Source organism: Aulostomus chinensis, chromosome 21 (genome assembly GCF_037954235.1).
Source record: "Aulostomus chinensis isolate RoL2024-O1b breed Wild chromosome 21, RoL_Achi_v1.0, whole genome shotgun sequence".
Taxonomy (NCBI): Eukaryota; Metazoa; Chordata; class Actinopteri; order Syngnathiformes; family Aulostomidae; genus Aulostomus; species Aulostomus chinensis.
In genome coordinates this window covers 3,993,618-4,017,500 of record NC_141340.1, presented here as the reverse complement: position 1 = coordinate 4,017,500, position 23,883 = coordinate 3,993,618, and the positions used below count along the sequence as shown (strand labels likewise).

Below are 23,883 nucleotides of genomic sequence, written 5' to 3'. Positions count from 1 at the left end.
CACCTCTTCTGAGTCTGCTGTCTCCTCTCTCCTCCTGACAGGATGTCCCGCCCCTGGACGCAGAGCTCCCATCGGGATGTTCAAATTAGCCTGATGGACAGCGAGAACAGCCAATGAGATGCTTTCAAGACTTGAACTGGGTCTCATGTCCGTGTGTGTGCGTGTGTGTGTGCGTGTGTGTGTGTGTGTGTGTGTGTATGTGTGTATACTACCGCTGCTTTCCTAAAAAAAAACAACAACCTTGTTTTGATTATCACCACTACTTCCGTGCATCATCATGCAGCTAAGTGGAACTTGAGCCTATTACAAAATGGGGACACACACACACACACACACACGTGCGCACACACACACACACACACACACACACACAGAGTCCAGAAACCTGCTTGCCGACTTGTCAATCTAACGCTGCCTGGATTTGATGTGTTTTGTATGGTTTATCTGTAATGTACTGCATTTACTACCCGCTGATATTGTACAGCTGTACAGAGGAGAGCAGTGGTGGAGTGTGTGTGCGTCACTGAGGATGCTCATTGTTGTATGAGAGTTTTACTTTTTACTGAAGTTCAGAGGGAACGTTCTAGAAGAAATCATCACATATCTGCTAAGATTTGCATTTCTGTACCACTGCTTTGGCTGGAGTTGTTTATCGTCTTAAGCTTTAGCGTGTTGTCAACAATCATCTTCTGACATTCCACTGGGCGCAACCAAAGAATAATGGAATATCTTAGGTTGAAAATTCAATTATATCAATTGAATTACCTACAAAGCCCCTGTGCTGTAAATCTATCCCAGCCTAATTCACGTCACTGCTACGTTGTATAAGAAGTGGGACTAGACGTTGCCAGTGGCGAAGACAACTGAGAACACTCCTCAAGGGTCGTCACGTTAACTTGAAAGGTTCACAGTAATTTTACGAATAGTTCTGAACCTCCACTACAACTCCGACAAGTACTTCACCCAAAGGTCTTTCAAGAAGTCTCAAAATAGGTTCATCACTTCTTGGCAACACCAGAATGCAGAAAGAGCCAGCTACTTATATTTAGCTTGAAGCTAATGGAACCTGACGGCTAACAACAGCCACGGCAATAAGCGGTACAATCCACACTTTATTTACTCAGCCATTTCGTCCATAATCTGCAAATTTCGGTTTGACGCTGGCTCAGTGGAGCCGTCCAGCTGGTGTGCTCGGCGCCAGCGTGAAGGATTGAGCATCATTGACTGTTAACGACCAAACCAACAGCACGGGGGTTTTGAGCGATGTGCAGCAGAGGGGAAAAAACAAAAAACAAATAAAAAACTTGAATGCATTATTACTAAACTTGAGTTGGAAATGGAGGAAAGTCTAGGTTATGATGGAGGCTCCAGGCATTTAGGAGCAACAGGGTGTGGAGAAGAAGAAAAATGTCGCTTGAGCTTTTGCCCAGGATTTATGACCCGAGTGTGCAGCATGAGCTTGGGTTGGGGGGGGTACTTGTCGGGGGGGGGGAGGCTGAGGGGCGTTCCCGTGCCCGCGGCCCCCAGAGGACCTAGGAAGTCCCCGCAAGTGTGGAAAGTTTTCCCTCTTTAGCTGTAGGGCCCTTTAACCTGTATATAGTTTAGCAAGCACATGATTTATTCTTCTTATGATTGTTGATAAAAGAACAGACGTTAATATTAAAGTAGATACTTTTCATCTACGTAAGACTTTTATTGGTGGTCTTAAGTCTACCTTTACGTTCATGAAGGGATCCTTCTGTTGACTCTGGTTTTGGCTGCGACCAGCGATGTCTGCTGGTTGTTTTCTATTTTATAGAATGAATTTATAGAGTGAATATAACTGCCTCAGAGGACAGCAGGGGGAATAAATTCATTCATTCTGCACAGGTCAGCTGTTAAAGGACCGTTTATGTCAGCTTGGATCAGACAAGCCAGAAATTTTAAAATTAATTTTCCAACCTCCAGTCAACTGTTTCTCTTGTTTCCGTTTGTTTAGAGACTCTGTCGAAGGTTATCTCTGGATGTCACTCCAAATTGAAAAACCTGATGCGCTGAGATGAACATTTTGTTCTTTCTTCATGGCAGCGCGTGGGTGTGCAGCTGTGAAAATCTCCCTTGTGGTGCGTTCAGAAATTCTCTGAAATGTTCAGTCCTTCAACACAAACAAGGAAACCCGGATCTTTTGATTGGACTTTTGTAAATGTGGTCCAATCTTGCAGGCGACTTTCAAATTGTGGATTTTCAGGGAGCCTGTGAAAAGTTTGAAACCGTAAGTATCTGATTAAACGGGAACCAAAAGCTGTGTGGGAGAAAAAAAGTCTGATTTGTTTGGAAGGATGTCGAAAGGTGAAGTGAATAAAACTGCATTAATTGTTCCTTGTGAGAAGATCAAACGTGAAAACCACTGGCGTGATACTTTTGAGAGCATTTTATTCTCTTTTAAATGTTTATATCGTTCTGCTTTGTGATTAATTTATGACGGATCCTGCAACAAGTGTCAATGACTGGACAGGCGTTTAAAAATGGGTCTTTCCTGATGCCTGAACTCATGGTTAGACGAGAAAATGAGCACAATGAGAAGAGAGAGACGATGGAAGAAACCCTCTCTGATGTGCACACAAAAAGCCATCACACTTTTACACACACACACACACACACACACACACACACACACGTGCATCCTTCGCCTCGCTAGAACTCTGCACTACTAAAGCCTTGATACTGTATATGCACAGTCTGAAAAAAACTGTATTTGCCTTTACCAATAAATATTTAAACCTCATCTGGAGTCTTTACTTTAAACAGGGGAGAGTTACAGCCCCGTTCATAACATGATGACCATGTTCAGCCAAACTCACGGCTTCAAAGTAAGACCCAAAATGGTGTTTTAAAGTTGCCGTCCTTCATTTTCGCCTGCACCTGAAAGTAAAGACATTCACAGTCCCTGCAAAAACGCCGGCGCCTCGCTGCACACAGATGAGAATCTTTTACCTGAAGGGCCTTAACGTTGGACGATGGTTTGGACATAATCGCCCTGGGAAGTCCTCTGGCCTGCAGGAAGCACAGATCACAATCATTCAACTGTGTGTGTGTGTGTGTGTGTGTGAGAGAGAGAGAGAGATAATGTGTGTGTTGGGGGCACTGTGTTTCTGTGGGTTTTCCAGGGCCAGGATAGCGTTTCAGTTGCTTAGCGACTTCTTCAGAGAGAGTCGCAGGTAGAGGAACTGATCTCTGAATCATTCATGAGAGGGGGACAGAGCGAGAGAGAGAGACGGTGGGGAACGACAAAATTAAAAGCGCTCCGTTCCTCACGGGATTTAAATCTGAGTAAACTACAGAAGAAGAAGAAGAAGAAGAAGAAGAAGAAGGGGGGGGGGCCACTCTAGGATCATTTCAAGTCACACATTATGATTGAAAATATTGTTAAAATGTGATAACACCGGCAGGGTTCTATGTTTTTATGATTGTCAGAAAACCCAGGGAAGACTAAAAGGAACCGTCTGTTCCCCTGCACCCTCCCACAGCACACAACTGCTTCCGTATGGATTACCTGGGGTTTGTCTGCCAGATTATGCAAAAGTACGTGGCTGATTTTCATCAAATTTGTGTTCTTTAACACCCACGTTGAAGGTTTGCAATTTCCTTAAGCTGTGTTTTTTTTTGGTAGCGATTTTAAACTGAAATCAGGGTTAAATAATGAAAATGCGTGCTCCTGATACATTTGGGCTCGGTTCTGAATTCCCTCCCTCATTTGCTTCCATCCTTCATCAACAGAGGGGAGTGAAGAAGTCAGCAGCGAGGAGTCACAGACGCCATCAGGCCTTGCTTCCTGTCTGTAAGACTAAATCGAGGGCTAAAAAAAAAAAGCCCTAATTCACAAATGTTGCCCATCAGTTGGTTGGGTTTTACTGGCAGTTACAAACAGAGCTCGATGGGACCAACATGGAGGTGTAACCGGTCAGGTGTCCCTGGCTCAGGCTCCCAGGGCCCTAAAGTGACCTTTAACCTTTAAATATCTACTTAAATCTCCCTGAATACATTGTGACAATCACTTTGTTCTGGCTGTGAGTGAGACGCTAACACTCTCAGTGAATGGGGCAACTGCTTCTGCTGAGGCCAAGCTCTGAACCCACATGATCAAAATTGCATGCGCTCATTGGTATGACATCACACGGGTGGGCGGAGCAAGCGTCATGCAGGAAGTTGACATCACAACACTTGAGGTGAGGAACAACTCCTGTTAGCTTTCGTTCATTAGGGGGCCTTTAAAATGTCTTAGTTGAAATTCTGCAGAAACTTTTGATTAAAACAGGAATACGACGTACCGCTGCTACAGCAGAAGTTCTTTCTTTTTGAACTTTGATCATTTTTCTTTTGTCTTATCCATCTAAAACCATTTGCATGATTTTGGGTGATTGAGACAGTGCTTAAAGGGTTTGCTAATCAAGAACACATCAACTTTGCAATCAAGAACCCATGCGTTTGCTCTCTTTGCATGTACGCTCGATACTCTCCTCTTCACGTGTGTTCATCAACCACCGAATGTTCATAGACTCAAAGGATTTTGCTACAAAACACCAATACAACAACAATGATGATAATAATCCATCCATCGTCATCTTCCGCTTATTCCTACACATTAAGGGTCGCGGGGGGGGGGTGGAGCCTATCCCAGCATCAACGGGAGAGAGGCGGGGTTCACCCTGGACAGGTCACCAGTCCATCACAGGGCCAACATAGAGAGACGAACAACCATTCACACTCACATTCATACCTACGGTCAATTTAGAGTATCAATCAGCCTCGTCCCCAAATTGCATGTCTTTGGACTGTGGGAGGAAGCCGGAGTACCAGAGAGAACCCACGCAGGCACGGGGAGAACATGGAGACTCCACACAGAAAGATCCCGTGCCCGAGCCGGGACTCGAACCCGAAACCTTCTTGCTGTGAGGCCACAGTGCTGACCACTGCATCACCATGCAGCCCCTGATGATATAATAATAATAATATTAATAATAATAAAGATGATGGAATGTGATGTGATTAAACTAAAAATGTACCTAAAAAGTATGGAACATCCTAAAAATCAACACCAACTTTGCTTCAAGTTGCAAAATTCAGTTTTTCACCAGAAATATAATAATAATAATAGTAAACAGGAGAGCACACGGGGAGGTTTAGATGGGTCACGTGCACAGACGGACACGCCAAGCAATCATCTTTTCCATGTGTGATGTTTTATCTGAAATCAGTCTTGATTTTCCAAAATCATGCAAAATAATCAAGAATTGAAAGGGAAGTAACAGGACGGCTCGACGGCGTAAGGAGCGCAGGTGCTTGTGTACAAAACGTAGGTTAAAAAGTAAAAAGTCATCTGGACAAATAAATGAATTCATGTCTGCGCTGCATAAAGTTGCGTATTAAATGATCAACCGCAAAGAGATTAACTGGGTCTAATTCCTCTCAGCCTGTTCTCGGTTATTTTCTACTCTCACCCCCTTTGGCTTCTTCACAGATCAACACCGACCCAAGTGGCATCTAATCGTAGAAGTTTCCATGGCCTAGTTAGCTTATCTACGAGTGGGGGGCCAGAGAGAGAGAGAGAGAGCGAGTCCCTCCAGCTCTGGCTGCTGCGCTGGTTCGGTAGCATGGATACGGTTTCCAGGGTGCTGTTATTGCAACAACATACAGTTAAGTCTTTGCTGTCCTTCACAAGAGAGCAAAGACCTGGACATCCCAATAAACACACACACACACACACACACACACACACACACACACACACACGCTCATGCACACACACACACACACACACACACACACACACACACACACACGCGCACACACGCTCATGCACTCACATTGTCATGTTATTTATGTTAGCCATGAGAAGCAGCTGCCCCCAGACGCCAGTGCAAAGCCTGACAAGCCCTTTCACTTACACACGGCCTGTTCCTCACACGCGCACGGTCACAGTCACTGCATTCGCCCAAAACGTGCCCCTGTCAACGCCGCGTTCCAGCAGGGTCCATAAATAAAACTCCACATGGTCTCAGTACATTCTCAGCTGGATTCCTGTTATTTTTGGTTGCAATTTGGCAGACTTATTGGATCATTCTTACATCTTGAAGCGATATGACATCATATGCTCTCATATAGTAATTTTCTTTAAGTTCAAGGCCTCGCCAACACGGTTCTCACAACGCTCACCAGAAATCGCTAAGAGCGTAGCACCACAGAGTCGTGCTAGCGGAGGCGTCTGCTGCCAGTTAGCTCCCTGCTAACAAACGTGGACAAAGACTGGCTCATCTAAACTTTACAAATGTTATCAGACCAAACTGAGCAAATTCCAATTGTGAAAGGAGTCTTTGCAATGAAGCCGTACGACGCTTGAAACAATTTATCAACCATTTTAAAGCCGAAAAAAATAACAGCAGCGTTAGGCTGGCGGCTGAGCAGGCTAATTCCAGCTAACTTTTCCTCACTCCAATCAAGACTCTAGAGAATGCCGCGGGGATGATGTTATTTTGTAGGCCAACACGGAAGTTAGCGCCGCCATGGCCAAAAGCCAAAAAAGGGGAATTTTACAGAATTGTGATTCATAACTGCAGCTGTTAAGAGTCACAAAGCTAACATCACGCCGTGACCAACACTAGCTTGGCAGTTCTTCGGTTTTCCGGCGTAATATGAAGCAGTCTGGTTGGCCACTTGTTAGAAACCACGTCTTTTAGGACACACAAAAGCCTCACAATTCTCGAGTGATGTAATTTGCTGACACATCTCGAGCCAGCGACGGTCGCACCCTCAGACAAACCCAGCTTACTGGCCTTGAGACAAGGGAACAGGATGTTCAACGATGCTAACTTAATGACGCTAACTAATTCTTAGGCCACTAGAAGAGAGCGTGATGTCAAACCCCCTGACACGGACTGTAATTTGTCATTTTGCCTTAAATAAATCAAATGTGGCTCGAGGATGAGCATTCACAATCAGCTATATGCAGTTTCCTAACAGACGAGAGGTGCAGTACGTGTGTGTTTGTGGGACTGAGCATGTGTGTGTGTGTGTGTGTCAGCATGTGACGTTATTATTGTATTTCAGGAGTATCAACATGAGGACGTGTTTGGAGAGCTGCAGCTGCGCTCACTCTGAAGCGATGAAAACGGGGAAGGAAAGAGTTCTCATTTTCATCGACTCCTGTACGATGAGACTCTGAGGGGACGACCCTGAAGATCAGAACCTGCAATGAACCTCATCCAGCTAAGGCCTTGTTCAGACTCTTCACAACCGGATTGATTGTAGACCGCCTGGACAGCCAAAGAACATATGAAAACTGATCCACACTAAATTTGGAGGTTGTTTGAAACCTGATTCAGATTTCTGCGTCTCGTGGCGTCTTTTGCACCATCCGCAAACCATTTCTCCGTGTGTGTTTTGTTGATAGACGTCAACAAATCCGATCTACTCACTCAAAATGACAATATGGACAGAATTTGATCTGATTTGAAACGAATCCAGTTTGCCTGCAGAGTGAATGAGGCCTTAGTAGGATTTGAGGACAAACTACAAATGAACTCATGATGATTCTTGGTAACAAAAATGGAAGAAAAGTGTGAATCATGCATGTTTCAATGACAAATGTGGAACCTGCGAAATGCTGAATGGATAGTAAAGCCCTCATCCAGTCACACACTCACACTCACACACACACACACACACACTCACACACCACCATGAAGTAAACTGTGTAACGTACCTGTTGATGACCCACTACAGTGTCGTCCAGTGGTTGATTGTACACCAGCGTCCTCTCACCACTCTTAGTTCACTCACACTTTCTATCCTTCCTGCGCTCTCTGACTCTCCATCTCTTTCTTTTTCTGTCTCTTTTCTTCTCCTCTCCACCCTCTCTCTTCCCTCCTGCCTCTAAGTGGCGGCAGGATTCCGCTCATATCTGGGATTTGTTCTCACTATAAATAGAAGAGTGATACTCAGAAGGGACCTGCTTTCTATCCAGGCACAGACTCAGGCAGACACGGACACGCACAGAGACGGATCAAAACATGGTCAGGTAGTAGCTCGGGGTACTTGGATGTCACTAAGTTGAAAGTTTTTTGGTTTTTTTTTTCAAGTTTTTGAGCTAGAAAATTGAAGTTTAAATGCAAAACCCAGACATCATCAGGAAAAAAAAAAAGATAGTTCAAGCTTACTATTTATACGAATCTATTGAATCATAGTCCTGAACACCCTTCATTAGTGACTAAAATGGCACTGCCCTATTTCTGCTCTCATGCACACACACACACACACACACACACATCCGTGCTCGTATGACAATATTAATACAGAACTCCCCATGCTCAGAGGCGTCTCACTGTGTTAAATGTGTGTGTATGTGCACTGTGTGTGTGTGTGTGTGTGTGCGTGCGTGCGTGCCCTCTTACCTCCTGGTGTGTGGCGTGGCTGCTCTGTGTTCTATCAGGTCCTCTTCAGCTACCTGACCTGTTTCCACTCATCCTGATTGGCTGAGAGAGACAGGAAACTCCTCCCAGCCTGGAACCGGAGCCGATGCTAGAAAGTAGAATGAGTTTGAAGTGTGTGTGTGTGTGTGTGTGTGTGTGTGTGTGTGTGTGTGTGTGTGTGTTTCATTTGCTTAAGTCTCTGGGAGTGTATGTTAATGGACTCCACCTTTCCTCTGAGCAGGATTGCAGTCGACCTTCAACCAGTTCGACCTCAGTCCAGTGAAGCATATCAAACTGGTTTAGATGGCAGTGGTGCAAACACAACCTCCACATCACGCTGGTGCTGGAAAAGACCACTCCAGACCAGCGTCGACCCACACCTACACACACTTTTACAACTGTGGGTAGTAACGCCAATGAGAAGCCCAATAGAACTTGAAACTGCAGTCATCTGAATCTGTTGCGCAGGTGTTGTCTCCATTTGTGAAGTGTTTTTGTGCTTCTGAAGTAAACACACGTTTTTATTTCCTAATTGTTTTCAAACCCGCTGCAAAGCCTCCATTTATAGTCCTTGTTTATAGTTGCTCATTTGTGTTTCGTTGAGTTGAGTTTTGTGGTGAACTCTCGTGAGACAACACCACATTTCCTGACAAAGTCGCACAAACTCAGTGTTTCCTTTCCATCTGGGCGCTGCAAAGATTCTCAGCCAGTGACCCAACTTTAGTCCTTTTTTTCCACTTCAGGAAGTTTCCATCTCAAATGGTTTCAGTTTGATAATTTTACATGTTAACATGCTTTTAAGGACATTTTATGTTGTAATTTCCCCTCACACTGTAGGACGAATTCTCGTAAATGGAAAATGGTAAATGGGCTCAATTTTATATGGCGCTTTTCTACCTTAGGGGCCCTCAAAGCGCTTTACAGTGTCATCTCATTCACCCGTTCACACACACACTCACACACTGATGGTGGAGGCTGCCATGCAAGGCGCCAACCTGCTCACTCGTCCTGTTCTCATTCACGTGATATCTCAGGCACTTCCCCGGAGAATTTCTTCAAATTCAGCACAAACGTGCGCTGGGACGTGAGTATGAACTGGAAACATTTAAATGGTTAAAGGTCAAGTAGCCTTGCTGAGACATTTTAAATAAAAAAAATAAGATTATTATTTGGTGACATTTTTCCTTCAGTCCAAAGTTGTTTTAAAAAACAAACAATGTTGCCACAGCAGCAAAAGAAATTAACTGCCCTGGCAAAACAGGGATTGATGAGTTCAAAGACAGGCGTAAAAACTGCCGCTGCCTCAACACCTCATTCTCTGCACTCTGTTTTGGATAAACTTGAACGTTTTTGAATTTGTCACTCCAGAAGCTACTAGACGGCCGGAGCTGACGAGCATCCACAGTTTCCTTTGAGAGGCTCATGAGCCGGCAGCTGCTGCTCCCTCGGGGTTCTTATTTTAAGTGTCCGGATCAACCAGATTCACCTCTGTTGTATCAAAACTCATACGGGAACTTTTAAAGGAAGGCTAACGGTGTTAGCTACTAGAAGCTAATAAAAAGCTTCAGCCAGAATGACAGTGGCCAGTCTTTTAGATGTGGCCTTGATGCTCCAGTGGGTCACACGGGTTGAGATCATGCTTAATGCGTGATGATGATCAAGGCTCAACAGACGAATGCAGTAACTTGTGTGTTTTTATCAGAGATCGGGTTGTAACTTCTCGCTCTCTCTCTCAGTTTATCCCACTTGTGAACGAGCAGCTGTTGAGTTGGCAGGAAATGGGAAGTTGCAGGCCGCAGGAGGATATTTGTACTCTCCTTGTGTACAAGCTGCTCATGCTGTTACCTCATCGTACCTCCGATAAGTCCCGCCACAGTGGATAGCAGCACAATATTTGTGTATCTGGGAGACTCTGTCCTCTTTTATGGTGCATTTTTTGCTGAGATTTAGTCGTTAAATTCACATTCTCATCCCTGGCAACAGCAACGTTATAGATTGGAGTCACTGCATCGTTTTACGGAGGCCATGTGAGGCGCGTCAACTCAAACGGTTTCATCCACAAGCAGTTGTACCTCCTCTTGATTACATAATTTATGACTAAAAGAGACCCCCCCTGGTTGCTTCATGGTCATCACATCTCCATTTATTAGAGACACATCCTCTTGACCTTTTGGTAAAATGAAATCCAATATCCAGGAATGCACTTTTTCATTTTTATGACTGCGGCTCCGCCAAAGTGCTGCAGCTCACGAAACGTTTCTAATCTTGATCGATTTCTCTGTGCTCTGTTTGAATGACTGGCGCTGCCTTCAGGCGCTCTGCACAAACTCATGTTTCAAAGAAACACAGTTATTTCTTCTTCTTTTTTCTCTCCAAGTCAGTAAAAATGATGGAAATGCCACTAAACAAAGTATTCTTTTATGTCACAAGTAATTCATTTTAAGGAGAAATAAAGGTACGGCTGCAGGACGATAGAGAGTAAAATTTCCATTAGAATTTATTTGACACATTGAAAAATTAATGTAATAAAATACACAATTGAATAACTAGTGTCACGTGGAGATTCATGTGATTTCATTGATTACTTGCAATTTTAATCCCAGCATGAATTACATCACACACACAGCTGACATTTTAATGTAAAAGGGTGAATTAGCTTAAAAGAAGTAACCAAAACTGATTATGAGCCCTCAAATAATACTTGAACAACTCCTACTGTCCTCTTAGATTTTGAAGATATTTTTACACATGCAATATCAATACTTTGCATTCTTAACACATCTTATGTTCCCTTTAAGGCTTTATTTTTTAATCTTGCTCTGCCTGAGTAAAGCACTTTGACTCCCTCGTGTCTTGAGTAGTTGTCTCTCCCTAGAATTCTACGAGAGCTGTTTTGAAATTGGCCGCTTGGTGGCGGTAGTGCGCCGTTTTAGCAGCAGCGGCACTACCAACGAAGAAGAGCAACCGGGAAGTGTTTTTGCTTGCCGCTGACGAGTTCCCACATCCGAAGCATCTCAGACAGCGATAACCTTTCGTGTGTAAACGTGAATTGTTCACACTTTAACGCGAGTCTAAGTATGTGGAGCCACGGTTAGCCGAGGGACGAGCTGCGGGCAGGCGGAGCGATGGAAGCGGCGGAGTCTGGGTGATCGTGTCGGTGAGAGACCGTTGATGCACCATGATCCCCGTGTCGCTGCTGGTGTGTGTGATGGCAGCCTGGTGCGCTGTTTATCTGGCTGACACACTGCTGAGGGTGAGTGAATCCTGGGGAAGCTGTGAGTGTTAACATACGTGACATTTTGTTGTAAAGGGAACACCCCCCCCCCCCCCCAACAGCAGTAGTCAGGTCGCAGGGGCGGTTCTAGGATTTTTAATTGGGGTGGCTCAGGGAGGCCGTCATAGAACGTTGGATGTTCCTTAGCAGGCACTTAGTGGCTCCCGCTCTCTTTCTCACAAAATAAAAACAAAAAAAAGTTTTGTAAATTCTCTGTGGCGTTTACTGATTTGTTTTATGCAGTAAAACAAAGTGTTTGAAAAGCTGAATCTTGTGTTGACAGTCGAGCTTTTTTAGGTATTTAATCTAAAGGCCTTCATGTTGAGACTGGAGAACCGAATGTTTTAGGACTCATCACTTCAGTTTTCTGTGTGTATTGCTGCTCTGCTTACTACAGTCCGACTAAAAAGAGGGATTGATTAAAACAAATCTGTTCCCCAACACAAGATAACCGCTAGCCTCTGATCAATCACATGGTTTGTTCAATAAACAGAACAGATGGATTTAATGTTGCCCGTGGCTGTGCAGTGTAGTTTAACCATCTATTAGCATGTACACACACACACTCATGAAAGTGTGTGTGAGTCCTGATTGTTTGTCTCTGGATTATAAAATGCTTTAATATTCACACCATTCAATCGATATCTTGTAGTAATTTTGAACTGAATTCCAAAGTTTTTCAATATTGAATAACCACGAGGCCCACTGGCAGCACCAGATGACCGGCTAACTTTGCCCTCCCCCCCCAGTCATCAGTGACCCACCGCATCAGTTACGAGTCGTGGCTGGCGAGTCGAGGACTGATGCTGTCTCCTTTCCACGTGAGGTGGCAGACCACCATGTTCAACCGGCTGTTTGCGTACTGCGCTCGCATCAACCCCCAAGCTCTCTACCTGTGGTGAGGTCACACTTCCTGTTTATTGACACTTCAAAGTGTTTGCTGTGTTTTTCTTCTCCTGTGTCTGAGTGGAGACGCAGCTCAGCTTTCCTTAAATATCCCACCTTCTAATAATGGAACAAGCTCTTCAAGATCCATCCCTCACATCCTCAAAGTCGTCTCAGTCTCACTTCTTCTTGTGAGTTCTCTGCTGTGTTGTTTTTCTCTCCCCCAGGTTCAACAGCGGTCTGGTGTTCGGTTTGGTCGCCATGCTGGGCTCGGTGGTGCTGCTGGTCAAAACGCTGCAGCAGACCCTGGCTCAGATGACCACAGACAACCCTCGGATAGGAGGCCAGCAGACCCTGCAGGTGGTGGTGCGTACACATGAGCGTTTACGCGTGATTCACAGCAGGTGAAGCAACGGAAGCAGGGCTGGGGTGATGGAGAAAGTCTCACGTCCAGCAAGTTGATCTTTCAATCTAAAGTTCTGTTAAAATGGAATTTCATCAGATTTCAGTGTGCAGAGTCAGAGATGAGTGGGAGCTCTCAGCTGAAAGACTCATTTAAATCCTGGTAAATTCAGACGAGAGGGCGAAAACGCGCTCAGTTAGCAGAAGGGCTCTCGTTTTGCATATTCCTCCTGTTCACTTCTTATTCATTGAGTTGTCAAGTAGCCGCGCATAAACATGAGCGCTGTCAGCGGCGAGCCACTGCAGGTGATTCATTAGCGGCTATTAGGAGGTCGTTTATCAGTGAGGATGCGGCAGAAAATAAATGCAGCCGAGGGGAAAAACGCTGCCGGAGAAATTACAGACTCAGCAAAACATGAAAGAGCTTGAAGAGAACTCTTTAGAGCGCAGACCTCTGCCAAGGCCGATGTGTGTCCAATAGATCCGCCTCCAACCCTAGCAGGGTCGTGCTGTACCCCCCCGCAGCCCTGGAGTTGGGGCACGTGAACGCACAAACCAACAAACGCAGGTGACAGTTTAGTTTCTTTCTTCTATTTGTTTGAGGGAAAAAAACAACAACAAGACTTGATTTCACTGAAAAAAAGCTGCTTCCTGTCTGCGTCCCTGAGCAGGTTGACACAGATTACGACACACAACACGCGCGTAGCACGATGACACATCAGATCACATCAAACTATCATACACACACGCTGAACCCACACACACTGCATCATGTTTCATGCATTTCACCAAAACACCCTCGATGAAGTGATGAATATGGAGGAGGAGAGTGAGAAGAAGTGGAGAGTGTGATTCTAGCGATTGTTTACTGTCAAGACACACGATTACGAAGCTTGTTACATAACAGCAGAGTGCAAGCGTCTGCCAGCACCCGTCGCCGGCATTCCGTCGCCAGCACCCGTCGCCACCCGTCGCCAGCACCCATCCTTGGCACCCGTCGCCAGCACCCGTCACCGGCTCTTTGGTGAATGTCCACACGTCAGTGGAGATTATTTTACAAACATTTCACGTCAGAGATGAAATAAAGAAGCCCAGAAAAAAGGAAACTGCATCTAAAACCATCTTGTAAGTCTGGAAAATTTTCAGAAATGACAAGAATGTTCCAGGTGAGAGGAAACGTAGGAAACAAACATGAAGGAAAAAGCTGCTTGTACACTGAGACAGAAAGGGAGAGTGAGGATCTGAATTGTGTTGTGGCCCCAGACTCTGATCCTCCTCGGTCCCTGATCCTCCTGTCTGTAGTCCTGCAGAGTTTATTACCTGTTTGTTTGTCTGAGGACGCGAGCATGTCTCCTGGTCCTCCCGTCGTCTCCTGTTGTCTCCCGGTCCTCCCGTCCTCTCCTGGTCCTCCCGTCCTCTCCTGGTCCTCACGTCGTCTCCTGGTCCTCTGTGTCTCCAGGTCCCTGGTGTCAACCTGCCGACCAGCCAGCTGGCGTACTTCTTCACCGCCCTGCTGCTCAGTGGAGTCATACACGAGCTGGGCCATGCTGTGGCAGCACTGAGGTACCTCAGGATTAAAGACCCTCGGCCCACTGTCATGACGCTGGCGTTCATTCTATCAGTAAATTGTTCTGAAGCCTCTGTGAGCTCCCCTCAGATGTAGCGGCCCTGTTAAGTCATCAGATGTCTCTCCGCCTCTAGGGAGCAGGTGCGAGTGAACGGCTTCGGGATGTTCGTGTTCGTCTTGTATCCTGGAGCATTTGTGGACCTCTTCACCACACACCTCAACCTCATATCGCCCACTCAGCAGCTCCGCATCTTCTGTGCTGGTAAGAGGGTTTCATCCCTGTCTGTGTTACAGGCCGCAGGAGCTTTCCAGCTAAGAGCTGCTTTAGCTGCAGGGCCTTTCCTCTGGTGGTCATCAGACGCACGCTGCTGTGCACTCCTCTGAGGGGAGGAGCTAAAAAAGATGCTGTCAGAGCGGCAGGAGAAAAGAAGTTTGGACCAGAGGAAGAAAGGAACTGCCACGTGTTTTAGCACATTAAAACCGCAAACACTGGTACCCTTTTAGTTCAGAACCCAGTTTTGAGGAACCTTTGTTTGTACTTAGAGGGAGGGTTGGTGGTTCCTTTAACTGCCTGCTACTAAAGTGTCTCATACAGTTCCTCAACACTGTGGTTCCTGTGGTTCTGGACTTCCTCTAAAAGTCTTTCTAAAAATGTTCCTGCGGTCTGAAACCGCCTCCTGTCACATCTCAAGCATCGATTGGACGATGGAGGCGGTGTTACTCCAGCACTCGTTACAGATCAGCTGCTTCTAGAAGTCAGAACGTTCTTAAAAACATCTTCAAACCACCATTCGGAACCCAAACTCGTCCCGCTGACTTGTGCCCGTTAATGTCAGCGCTGCTATTAATCACAATTATCACAAGCATTTAGCTAAATACTCCTTTCTGCTCAGGCGGTGAAGGTCACGCCGGGGTGTTTTCTTCCAGCTGCTTCACATCACATCATTTTAGTCTGCAATTAAGGAAAGTGGATTTTAATTGATGGAAGGTTTGAGATGGCAGTTATTCATGCATGACTGATGTCCCCTACAGGCCCCCGTAGGTAATCTGCTGGAGCCGGGTAATGGCTGATTACTTTCAGCGTAAGAAAACTGTTGCAGTTTTTGATGAGGAAGCTGTCAGATCGGCCGGTTGAAGCGGCGTTAAAAATGAGTGTTTATGCAAATTCAAACATGGCGAATAAGCGGCAGCCATCTTGAAATCTCTCTGGAAAATGAAAACGCATCAAGATCAGGTACGGTTCCTGTCTGAGAAATTTAGTGATATGTCTAAAATGGGCCAAGCTGATGTGAGGTTGCTGGTGAAATTGAGCTTCCAAACGTCTGAGTGGCCATCGAGCGCCTCGTCTGCACCTCCAGAGGGCAGCAGAGAGCTGCCGTGAGCCACCGGCTCCATCTCAGACTTATTTCCTCCAGGCCTTTTCAATTTCCTTCAGCGTGACAAGAAAATAACTTGGATGTTGAACTGCAGGTGCAAAAGCGAGACATCCAGACAAGTCATGTGACAAGTCAGCGAGCTGCTATTCCCACCAGGGGAGTGGTGACATAATAGCACGCTGTGTTTATTTATCCGTCTCTCTCCACAGCGTCGGTTTGTCCGTGCGCTGTGGGGCTCTCACACGTAACATGTTTGTTATTTACTCCTGGAGAGAACGAAAGCTCGTTTAGATGGAAATCTCACAAACACGCACTGCTATTTTTCTTCATTTGCCCCACAAACAAGGTTTAAACCCCTCAGGAGCGAAGACATCAAACCCAGAGTTTGTTTTCTCTCCTCAGGAGTGTGGCACAACTTTGTTCTGTGTGTGGCAGCCTTGGCCTTCCTCCTCCTCATGCCACTCCTCCTCTTCCCCATGTACTCCACCGGTGGGGGGGCGCTGGTCACCGAGGTGGTGCAGGTCAGTGCAGCAGGCTTTTGTTCCTAAATCAACCCCTGCTAATGAGTCTGGACCGAGGGACTGTGACTGGTGTGTAAGTGAGAAGTGGCTGACTCACCGTTTCCCTTCCCTGTGGCTGTCACGTGTTGCATGTTTCTAACCTGTTAAGCGCCTGGCTGAGGTTTTGAGGACATGAATGTGCAAAAGATGCAGATGCTCGTTCACGCGGCGGCGTTACGTCATCGAGGTGGTTTGTTGCCGTTGGCCTCAGAGAGAAAGTGTTTATGTTCTCAAGACTGTCGGATTCAAACCGAGAAACCATCAAACTCGGTTGTGTGACCTTTTGACTTGTTTATGCCTCAGGGCTCTGCGGCGGACGGCCCCAGGGGCCTGTCAGTCGGGGACATAGTGACGGGGCTGGAGGACTGTCCAGTCAGGGGGGTGGAGGACTGGAGCAGCTGCCTGTCTCACCTCTCTCACACCCAGCAGACGGGTTATTGTGTCCCCGTGGCCAGCCTGCAGCCCAGCTGGGCCCACGGACGAGGTGGGTGTACAGCTGTCGCTCCTCGGATGGAGCCTGGAGGCTCTGATCGTAGCAATATGACATTACTGGAGCGACTGAGGCAGAACTGCAGGTTTAAATTAGTGCTGACGTCTGAAGTGTAGTTACACAGTTTTGATTTGTTCTCAGTACAATTCATTAACTGAAGGATAAACCTGAAATGAAAAATAGACCAAAAAAAAAAATACTCAGTTTTTGTTTTTTGTTTTTTGCATCCTACGCATCTGTGCTGGTCCATACAGCCGAATGATATTTTATGTCATAAAGTTTGAGACTCTGGTCTTCAATCATGAATTTCTACTGTGAGAGGAAAAAGAGCATTCATCTCCATGCGGGTGATTTTTAACTCTCCGCCTGACATGCTAATCTAATCAGTCTGCCTCCCTCCTCCATCCGTCTTTCTCTCTTTCCTCTCCGTGTAGCTTTCAAGCGGTTGGACGGAACGATGGACTGCTGCAGCAACAACAGCCTGACGGACCTCTGTTTCTCTTACATCAAACCACAGAGCAAGAACAACAGAGAGGTGACACACACACACACACACACACACACACACACAGACTGAGACTTGCTTGCCTCCCCATGAGAGCATGTGTCCAACCCTTTTAGACAAAGGCGCATTTTTATTACTTCCTCTATTCGCTTGATTTCCTTTGTCTCTTTTTCAGCCACTTTGTTTGCATCCTGGTTTCAACGAGAAAAATCTGTGAATGTTATATTATGCTATTATATAATTGGTGACATTTTGCTCCAGGAATATCAGTTTATATCCCTTGTCTATGATGAGAGCTTGATGTCTTTACCGTCCACGTGAAGACACTACAGCGAGTGTTCTTCCTGTCTCCACGAGGTGGCGCCGCTGCTGCTACGACGTGTCAGCTTTGTTGATTCTCGTCAGACAAAGTTTAGAAAAGATCTGATCATGTGGAGTCCTGTTGCATCACTTCCTGTTCCATGGCAAAAGATCAAATTTGACTGCATCGCCATGGTAACGCTGTTTGGCAGCAACTCGCAGTGTTCACAGTAACACATCACCAAGTTCCTAGCTTCTTTAGAACCTCGTTTGAAACGGATGTGGAGGCTGGTGACAGTCAGCCTCGCCGTGTTGTGCTGACAAACGGACCAACACGAGCAGATCTGTCAGGGTTGTTGATGAATCAGCCAGAGGTAAACGGGGTTAACGGTGTTCTGAACTAATAAACAAAAACAAAAAGCCCCCTCCAGAAGTCTAACCTGAAGGTGACCCTCTGTCTCTCTCCTGTCGCTGCAGTACGCCTGTATGCCCGTGCGTAAGATGGTGGTGGGGACCCGAGTGTGTCGCAGCGACAGCGATTGCGCCGCCCACTCCCACGCCGCCAGTGTTTGCGTCACACCCTCTCTGGAGAACCAGACCCGCTTCATCCGTGTCACACACCCACCAAACACACACATGCTGTTCGTGGGTTATCCGCCACATCTCCAGTATGCTGGTACGTGATTGGTTCAGTTGTTATAAGTTAGAAGATGTTGGAAATCAGTGACGTGGATTATAGAAGTTAATGTCCATTCTTCAATATTTGCTTCGGGAAATCACTTTTACCTTCAGGATAAATGTTGCTTTTACCAAGTGCAGTGTTTGATCAGGACCCCTGGAGATCAGATTTCTTCACAGGAGCAGAACAGGCTGAGGCTCGACCCGTGGGAGCGGAATGAAAAGGGAGTTAAAACCCACCGCCGTGTCAGGCTCTCCCGTACACTTAGTGACGCTCAGTATGGTGAGGTGAGCGGACGAGGGCCCCCGAAAATGAAGCTTTGCTGACACGCAGCTGACCGGCTGTGAATATGTGGACACCCGTCTGCTGTGACCTGTCCTGCCCTGGTCCCAAGAGTTAGCATAGGCAACCGTTGCACATGGCTTAATGGAGGCTGTGGTCCTGCACGCTGGTGTCCAGGAGCATCAGACTCCGGAGGGTTAAGGTGGGCGGCCGTAGTAGCGGCGCATCAATTGAAGGGATCACTGTCGTCTGCAGAGCTGCCAGGTTGCCTCATGACTGATTTGGGTGCTGGTGCACCCGCAGCCCTCACCTCCTTCCACTGCCCGCTAGCCTGATGCGTGGGCACAGTGGGACAGTGTTGAGCCAAACGACCCTTGCTGTGATTCTAAGGCCTCCTGTGTTGTTTCTTCTCTCCAGTGAGTCTGACAAACTTTGTCCCACGCTTCAGTTTCCTCCACTTGGACCTCCCCGTCTTCTTGGAGACCTTCTGGAAGTATCCTTTCACCACTGAAGGCTGGCGGTGGCGGCGGCGACTTCCACCACGCAGCACGCAAGCCTCACACAAATTATGTTGCATTTTTATATATTTATATATATATATATATATATATATATATATATATATATATATATACACACACACACATACATTATGAATACGAGGCCTTTGAACATGTTCACAGTTCTCATTGTCAAGTTACTTCATGTTGTACGTTCCATCGTCCATTCCTCGTCGTTTCTCAGCACACTCGCTAAGTCAGTTGATGGGCATCACCTTCTGCCTGTCCTGCACCTTCACAGCTCCTTCTATTCAGACGAGGCCATCTTCTTGTCAACTGAAACCTAAATCTGCCTTGACAGTGATGAAGGCTCATCAGGGCCCAAACGTCTGAATCCAACCCTTAATTGCTGGCTGGGGGCGTTTTTGTTTGCAGCGCTGCTGCTGCACTTAAAACCCTTTTTTATTTTTTGTCAGTTTTTCAGCCTCGAATTTTCTGGCTTATTCTTCCTCATTCGTAGTATTCAAATTCTCCTCGTGTGGACTCGACCCGAGCACAGTGCTGCAGTCACCGCCACCAAGGCCAAACCTCTCCCAGGTGTTTGATTTTCTGCAACACGTCATGGTTCCTTTGCTTGGAATCAGGGGGCGAGCTGTGACCAGCAACTGTGTGTTCCTCATTTCTGTTCTTTATACTTCTTTCTTCTGTCAATAACCTCATTTAAAAAGCACAGGTGTATTCATGTAGCACAGCTCTTAACCAAAGGCATCTTCACAAAAAAAAAGTTTCACCAACAAAAGCAGAACCATCAACAAAAACAGTGAGGGGGGAAAAAAACCCCAGCTGAAATTAACAAAAAGAAATGACTACATGGAAAAAGCAAGACAAGACAGTAAAAGAGTAGAAGTTCAAGGTTGGGCAGCGTTCTTTTTGTTATGTCAGGGTTTTGTCGATTCCATTTCTTTACCTTAACATCTGAGGAATACTTTCAAATTGAATTTCTTCAAATGTGGCCCAAGCGTCCGCTCAAGGATGAACTGCAAGTTTATGAAAGGTTAAAGGTCAAGGTGCCGGTCGACGGCCCGTTATCCCTGTGCAGTATTTGGAGTTCACTTGTTTTCACGTTTCAGGCCAAAACAAGTGTACTGGGATGTAATTAGCAGGTACTTCTTGTGACCCAGCTGAGGTTGTTCCCAGTGTCAGAGTGAGTCATGAACCAGTATTGCTTACTATGTTTTCAGCTGCCAGAGCAGAAGAAGCAGCGTGGTGATGATGTTTGTCCCTCCTGCTTGTTGTCCTTAACCCTGCTGCCTCTCAGATATGTGGTTTCCCTCTCTGGCGCGTTAGCCGTCGTCAACTCCGTGCCGTGCTTCGCTCTGGACGGCCAGTGGATGCTCAACGCCCTGCTGGAGGCCACGCTGGTCACTGTGGTAACAGACCGCCAGAAGCGCGAGCTGATCGGTTTCTTCCTGCTGCTGGCAGGCAGTGCCCTGCTGGCAGCCAATGTGGCACTGGGCCTGTGGATGGTCACGGCCCGGTAGCCAGAGCGGTTTCACATAAAAACCCTCATGTGGACTGAGAGTTGCTCTCTCATGATGTGTTTGAGCCATGTGGGCCATTAAACTGTGAACATGCGGGGAGAGGAGCGCCCGCATTACCCAGCAGTGCTGCGCAGTTTACCGGGGCTGTTGAATTACTTTGCCTTTAAGCCATAATGGGACCACAAGGGGAAACAATAAACACTCTTCCTTCCTAATCCTGCCATCCGAGCACTTGTACAAATCAAAATGCACTCGCTGTTAAGCACTGTCACCTGAGACTGTTTACAAAGACCTTCCAATTTATTCCATCTCTCATGTGTTGGAGAGAAATCTGACTTTGAAATGCCATATTTGTGTGTGTTTGAACCTGAAAAAACAAGAAAAGTCGAAGTCGCTGTCTTTGAAACATTAATTAATGTGGCATGGTGATACTAAACTTAAGCCGTCTTTGTTAGCGCGTCAGTGCAGGTGTGTTCAGGACAGCTCGGCGCAGCGACCGCGTGCACAAGTAAGTGTTCCACTCTTACTGCCAGCGCTGCACTTACTCTGAAAGGGACAGTTTCCCGACTAAGCTCGTCTACAAGCGTCCAGCTGGCTTGGCTTGGAGGAAGCGCGAGATGGTAGCATTAAGCTAGCACCTTACGCATCTGGCTGTCAGGAAAACAACACCAGACGAATATTCCAGTGGGATGCGAGATCTGTATCATCATATTCCAGGTCTTGGTGGGAAAATATGAAGTACTTCAAAAAAATAAATAAAGCCAAATTCCCAAAATGAATAATAGTGGAATACTTGACTGCAGTTGCAAGGCCTCAGTGGGAATTTAGGAGTTTGAGAAGCCTTCATTTAGACGGTGAATGCATGGCAGTAACTTACCATCGTGTTCCGTGTCACTGTTGAAAAACGTTGCTACCTGATATCCATGTTACAGTGCCCCCCCCCCCCCCCCCCCCCCCCCCCGTAAATAGATGTCGAGTGTCTTTCTCTCCCTCGGGCATTATGACAGCGAGATCACCTTCTCCATGAGTTCCCCTCCATTACCTTCCAGTCTCTGGCCTCCCACTGTTGGTGTAAATGCTGATTTATCAAGCTTCTTGAATAAAGGACTAATTTTATTTAAGTGCTGTCTTTCAAGCTGCCTTCATTCAGTTTTTGCTTCTAATTGTTCAGGTCTTCTTGCCAAATGCGGTCAAAGCAAAGCAAGCAGTAAAATAAATGGGTCGTTTCAGGGGTCGCGCATTGCTCAACAATTTTTTCCACAGTTTTGCAGCTGAAGCGGTATCGACGGTGCAGGCTGTGACGGAACCTTGTGTTGTAGTTGTAATACCTGGCACTGCCAGAAGATGGAGACAGAAGTACCTCACTGGAGCTTTAACCCTCTTAAGCCTGGCAGAATGTTCCAAAGGTGTGTTTTTTGTTAAGAAAAAATTGCTTTCTCAAAGCCGGAAGTTATAAAGACAGAAAATGCCATCTGACTCTCAACCTTCTGACGATCCCAGACTTCAATGTGGAATATAAACTTCTGACTGTGTGATTTTTGGCATCATTGCTTAAAAAAATGGGGCAGATTTTTGCCTAAACTTCCTTTTTCATTCATTTCTTACATTAGTTTCTACATGTTTTAAGTAAAATGATGCCAAAAAACAATAAACCCTTTGCGCCAGTCAGATCCTTTAAACAAATTCTACACTCGTCAGGATAAATCTGAATCCACGGTCGGCTCAGCTGAGACCAACAAGAACAAACGTTGCTAAACTGCAAGACATGAAATGGTTGGAGAGCATGCAGAAAGGGTTCACAGTTCAGTCTGCATGTGTTTGTTTTCCTAAAGTCGGTAACACTTCTCAAAAGCCATGGCCACATGTTGGAGATGTGTGGTTCCAAAACACCCAGAAGGGAAGACGGGGTGGCAGGCAGAGACTTCCTTTGCTGTCGTTCAGTGGTGGGTTCCAGTTGTCTTTGGACCAAAGTATAAGCAGTTTTACAAAGTAGCCAGTTGGACTTGTTGACACTGTGATGAAGAAAGTTACTGTTTTACTTGGATTTTAGAAAACTCCTCAATAGGAGAGAAGAGATTAAAGTTCATAACTCCCCCCCCCCCCCCCCCAAGGAGGTTATGTTCGCCTCTTAGCAGGATTACGCCATAACTGCCACTTTTCCTCCCACTTGCAGGGGAGGTTTGCTAACACATCACATGTTGGGGTTCATCCATTCAACGGTGAAAAACTTTTGTTTTTGTTGTTGTTTTTTTCCCCACACTGTCCTTGGCAGAGGTCTGCGCTCTCCCAGCGGCCTTCCAGTTGTCACCGCACCAGTGTCAACAGAACATGTTGGCAGAAGAATATACGTTGTTTTCTTTTCATATTCCCCGCTCATTTCCTCATCATTTTTCAAGTCTTGCACACTTAAATTTCAGTGTCTCTGTTAACGCAGTGAATCGAAGGATTTCATGAGGTGAAAACATAAAGGTCTTTTTGGAACCATGGCTCATCTGCCACCTGGCCCACCGCTAGCTGGTTAGCTTCGCAACAATGAATGGCAGTGGGTGGGAAGCGTTAGCTTCTCTATGTCATCAAATGCACTTATAAGTAAGGTTGTGCATAATATGCGTTAAGAAGTAAAATCACGGCACGTCGCAGTTTTCAAACCAGTCGGAACTACTTTCCTAACTGGGCGGAGTGATACGATGCACCAAAGCTCCACTGTAACTCCAACCACCAAAACAAACGTGCCGACTCTCATCAGTCTGTGAGAGAGGATGAGGAGGACTACTCCCAGGCAAACCAAGATCCTGAGCCGATTTGACGACTTTTGGCTGGGGTATGCGAACCCTTCCCATCCACCTCCATGCGTTATGCTAAGCTAACAAGCGGTCAGACAGCAACCTAACGCATGGACCAAAGAGTGGCTTGTATTGATCTTCTTCGTCCGCCTCCGGCCAGGACAGCAAATTTATTAAGAATCTGAAACATTCAGTTACCGCAAAAAAGCTCACAAACTTCCTGGACTGTGTGAGTGAATGTTCTCATGGAGTGTCTGCGCCTTCTGGGAGGCGACACGTAGTAATTTAAGGGGTG

The 23,883-nt window shown here is 46.2% G+C and overlaps 3 protein-coding genes across 7 annotated transcripts in view; 2 read left to right on the top strand and 1 right to left on the bottom strand.

The window, feature by feature from the left end:
- The window catches only part of cnksr2a (connector enhancer of kinase suppressor of Ras 2a), a 57,795-nt gene extending 56,348 nt beyond the window's left edge, over nucleotides 1-1,447 (top strand). Inside the window, exon 24 of the mRNA XM_086191207.1 lies at nucleotides 42-1,447. Within this exon, the coding sequence (XP_086047333.1) occupies nucleotides 42-89 (48 nt within the window). The 3' untranslated portion in view covers nucleotides 90-1,447. The remainder of the gene's footprint in view (nucleotides 1-41) is intronic.
- Nucleotides 1-8,469, bottom strand: part of smpx (small muscle protein X-linked) — an 11,928-nt gene extending 3,459 nt beyond the window's left edge. The window contains exons 1-3 of one of the 5 annotated variants that reach the window (XM_086191212.1): nucleotides 8,427-8,469; nucleotides 2,974-3,033; nucleotides 4-90 (exon numbers count right to left, since the gene is read on the bottom strand). In XM_086191212.1, coding sequence (XP_086047338.1) covers nucleotides 4-90; nucleotides 2,974-3,009 — 123 coding nt within the window. In that variant the 5' untranslated portion in view covers nucleotides 3,010-3,033; nucleotides 8,427-8,469. Of the gene's footprint in view, nucleotides 1-3; nucleotides 91-2,973; nucleotides 3,034-5,477; nucleotides 5,524-5,924; nucleotides 6,052-6,731; nucleotides 6,796-7,738; nucleotides 7,875-8,426 lie in introns of those variants that run through there. The other 4 variants (XM_086191211.1, XM_086191214.1, XM_086191213.1 and 1 more) reach the window with 4 other exon arrangements.
- Nucleotides 8,470-11,398: 2,929 nt separating this feature from the next.
- On the top strand, nucleotides 11,399-21,929 carry mbtps2 (membrane-bound transcription factor peptidase, site 2). The gene is made up of 11 exons (XM_086191134.1): nucleotides 11,399-11,697; nucleotides 12,468-12,616; nucleotides 12,831-12,969; nucleotides 14,465-14,568; nucleotides 14,707-14,834; nucleotides 16,351-16,469; nucleotides 16,812-16,992; nucleotides 17,433-17,533; nucleotides 18,281-18,479; nucleotides 19,182-19,257; nucleotides 20,583-21,929. The coding sequence occupies exons 1-11, from the start codon at nucleotides 11,623-11,625 to the stop codon at nucleotides 20,803-20,805; spliced, it is 1,494 nt and encodes a 497-aa protein (XP_086047260.1). The 5' UTR covers nucleotides 11,399-11,622; the 3' UTR covers nucleotides 20,806-21,929.
- The last annotated feature ends 1,954 nt before the right edge of the window (nucleotides 21,930-23,883 follow it).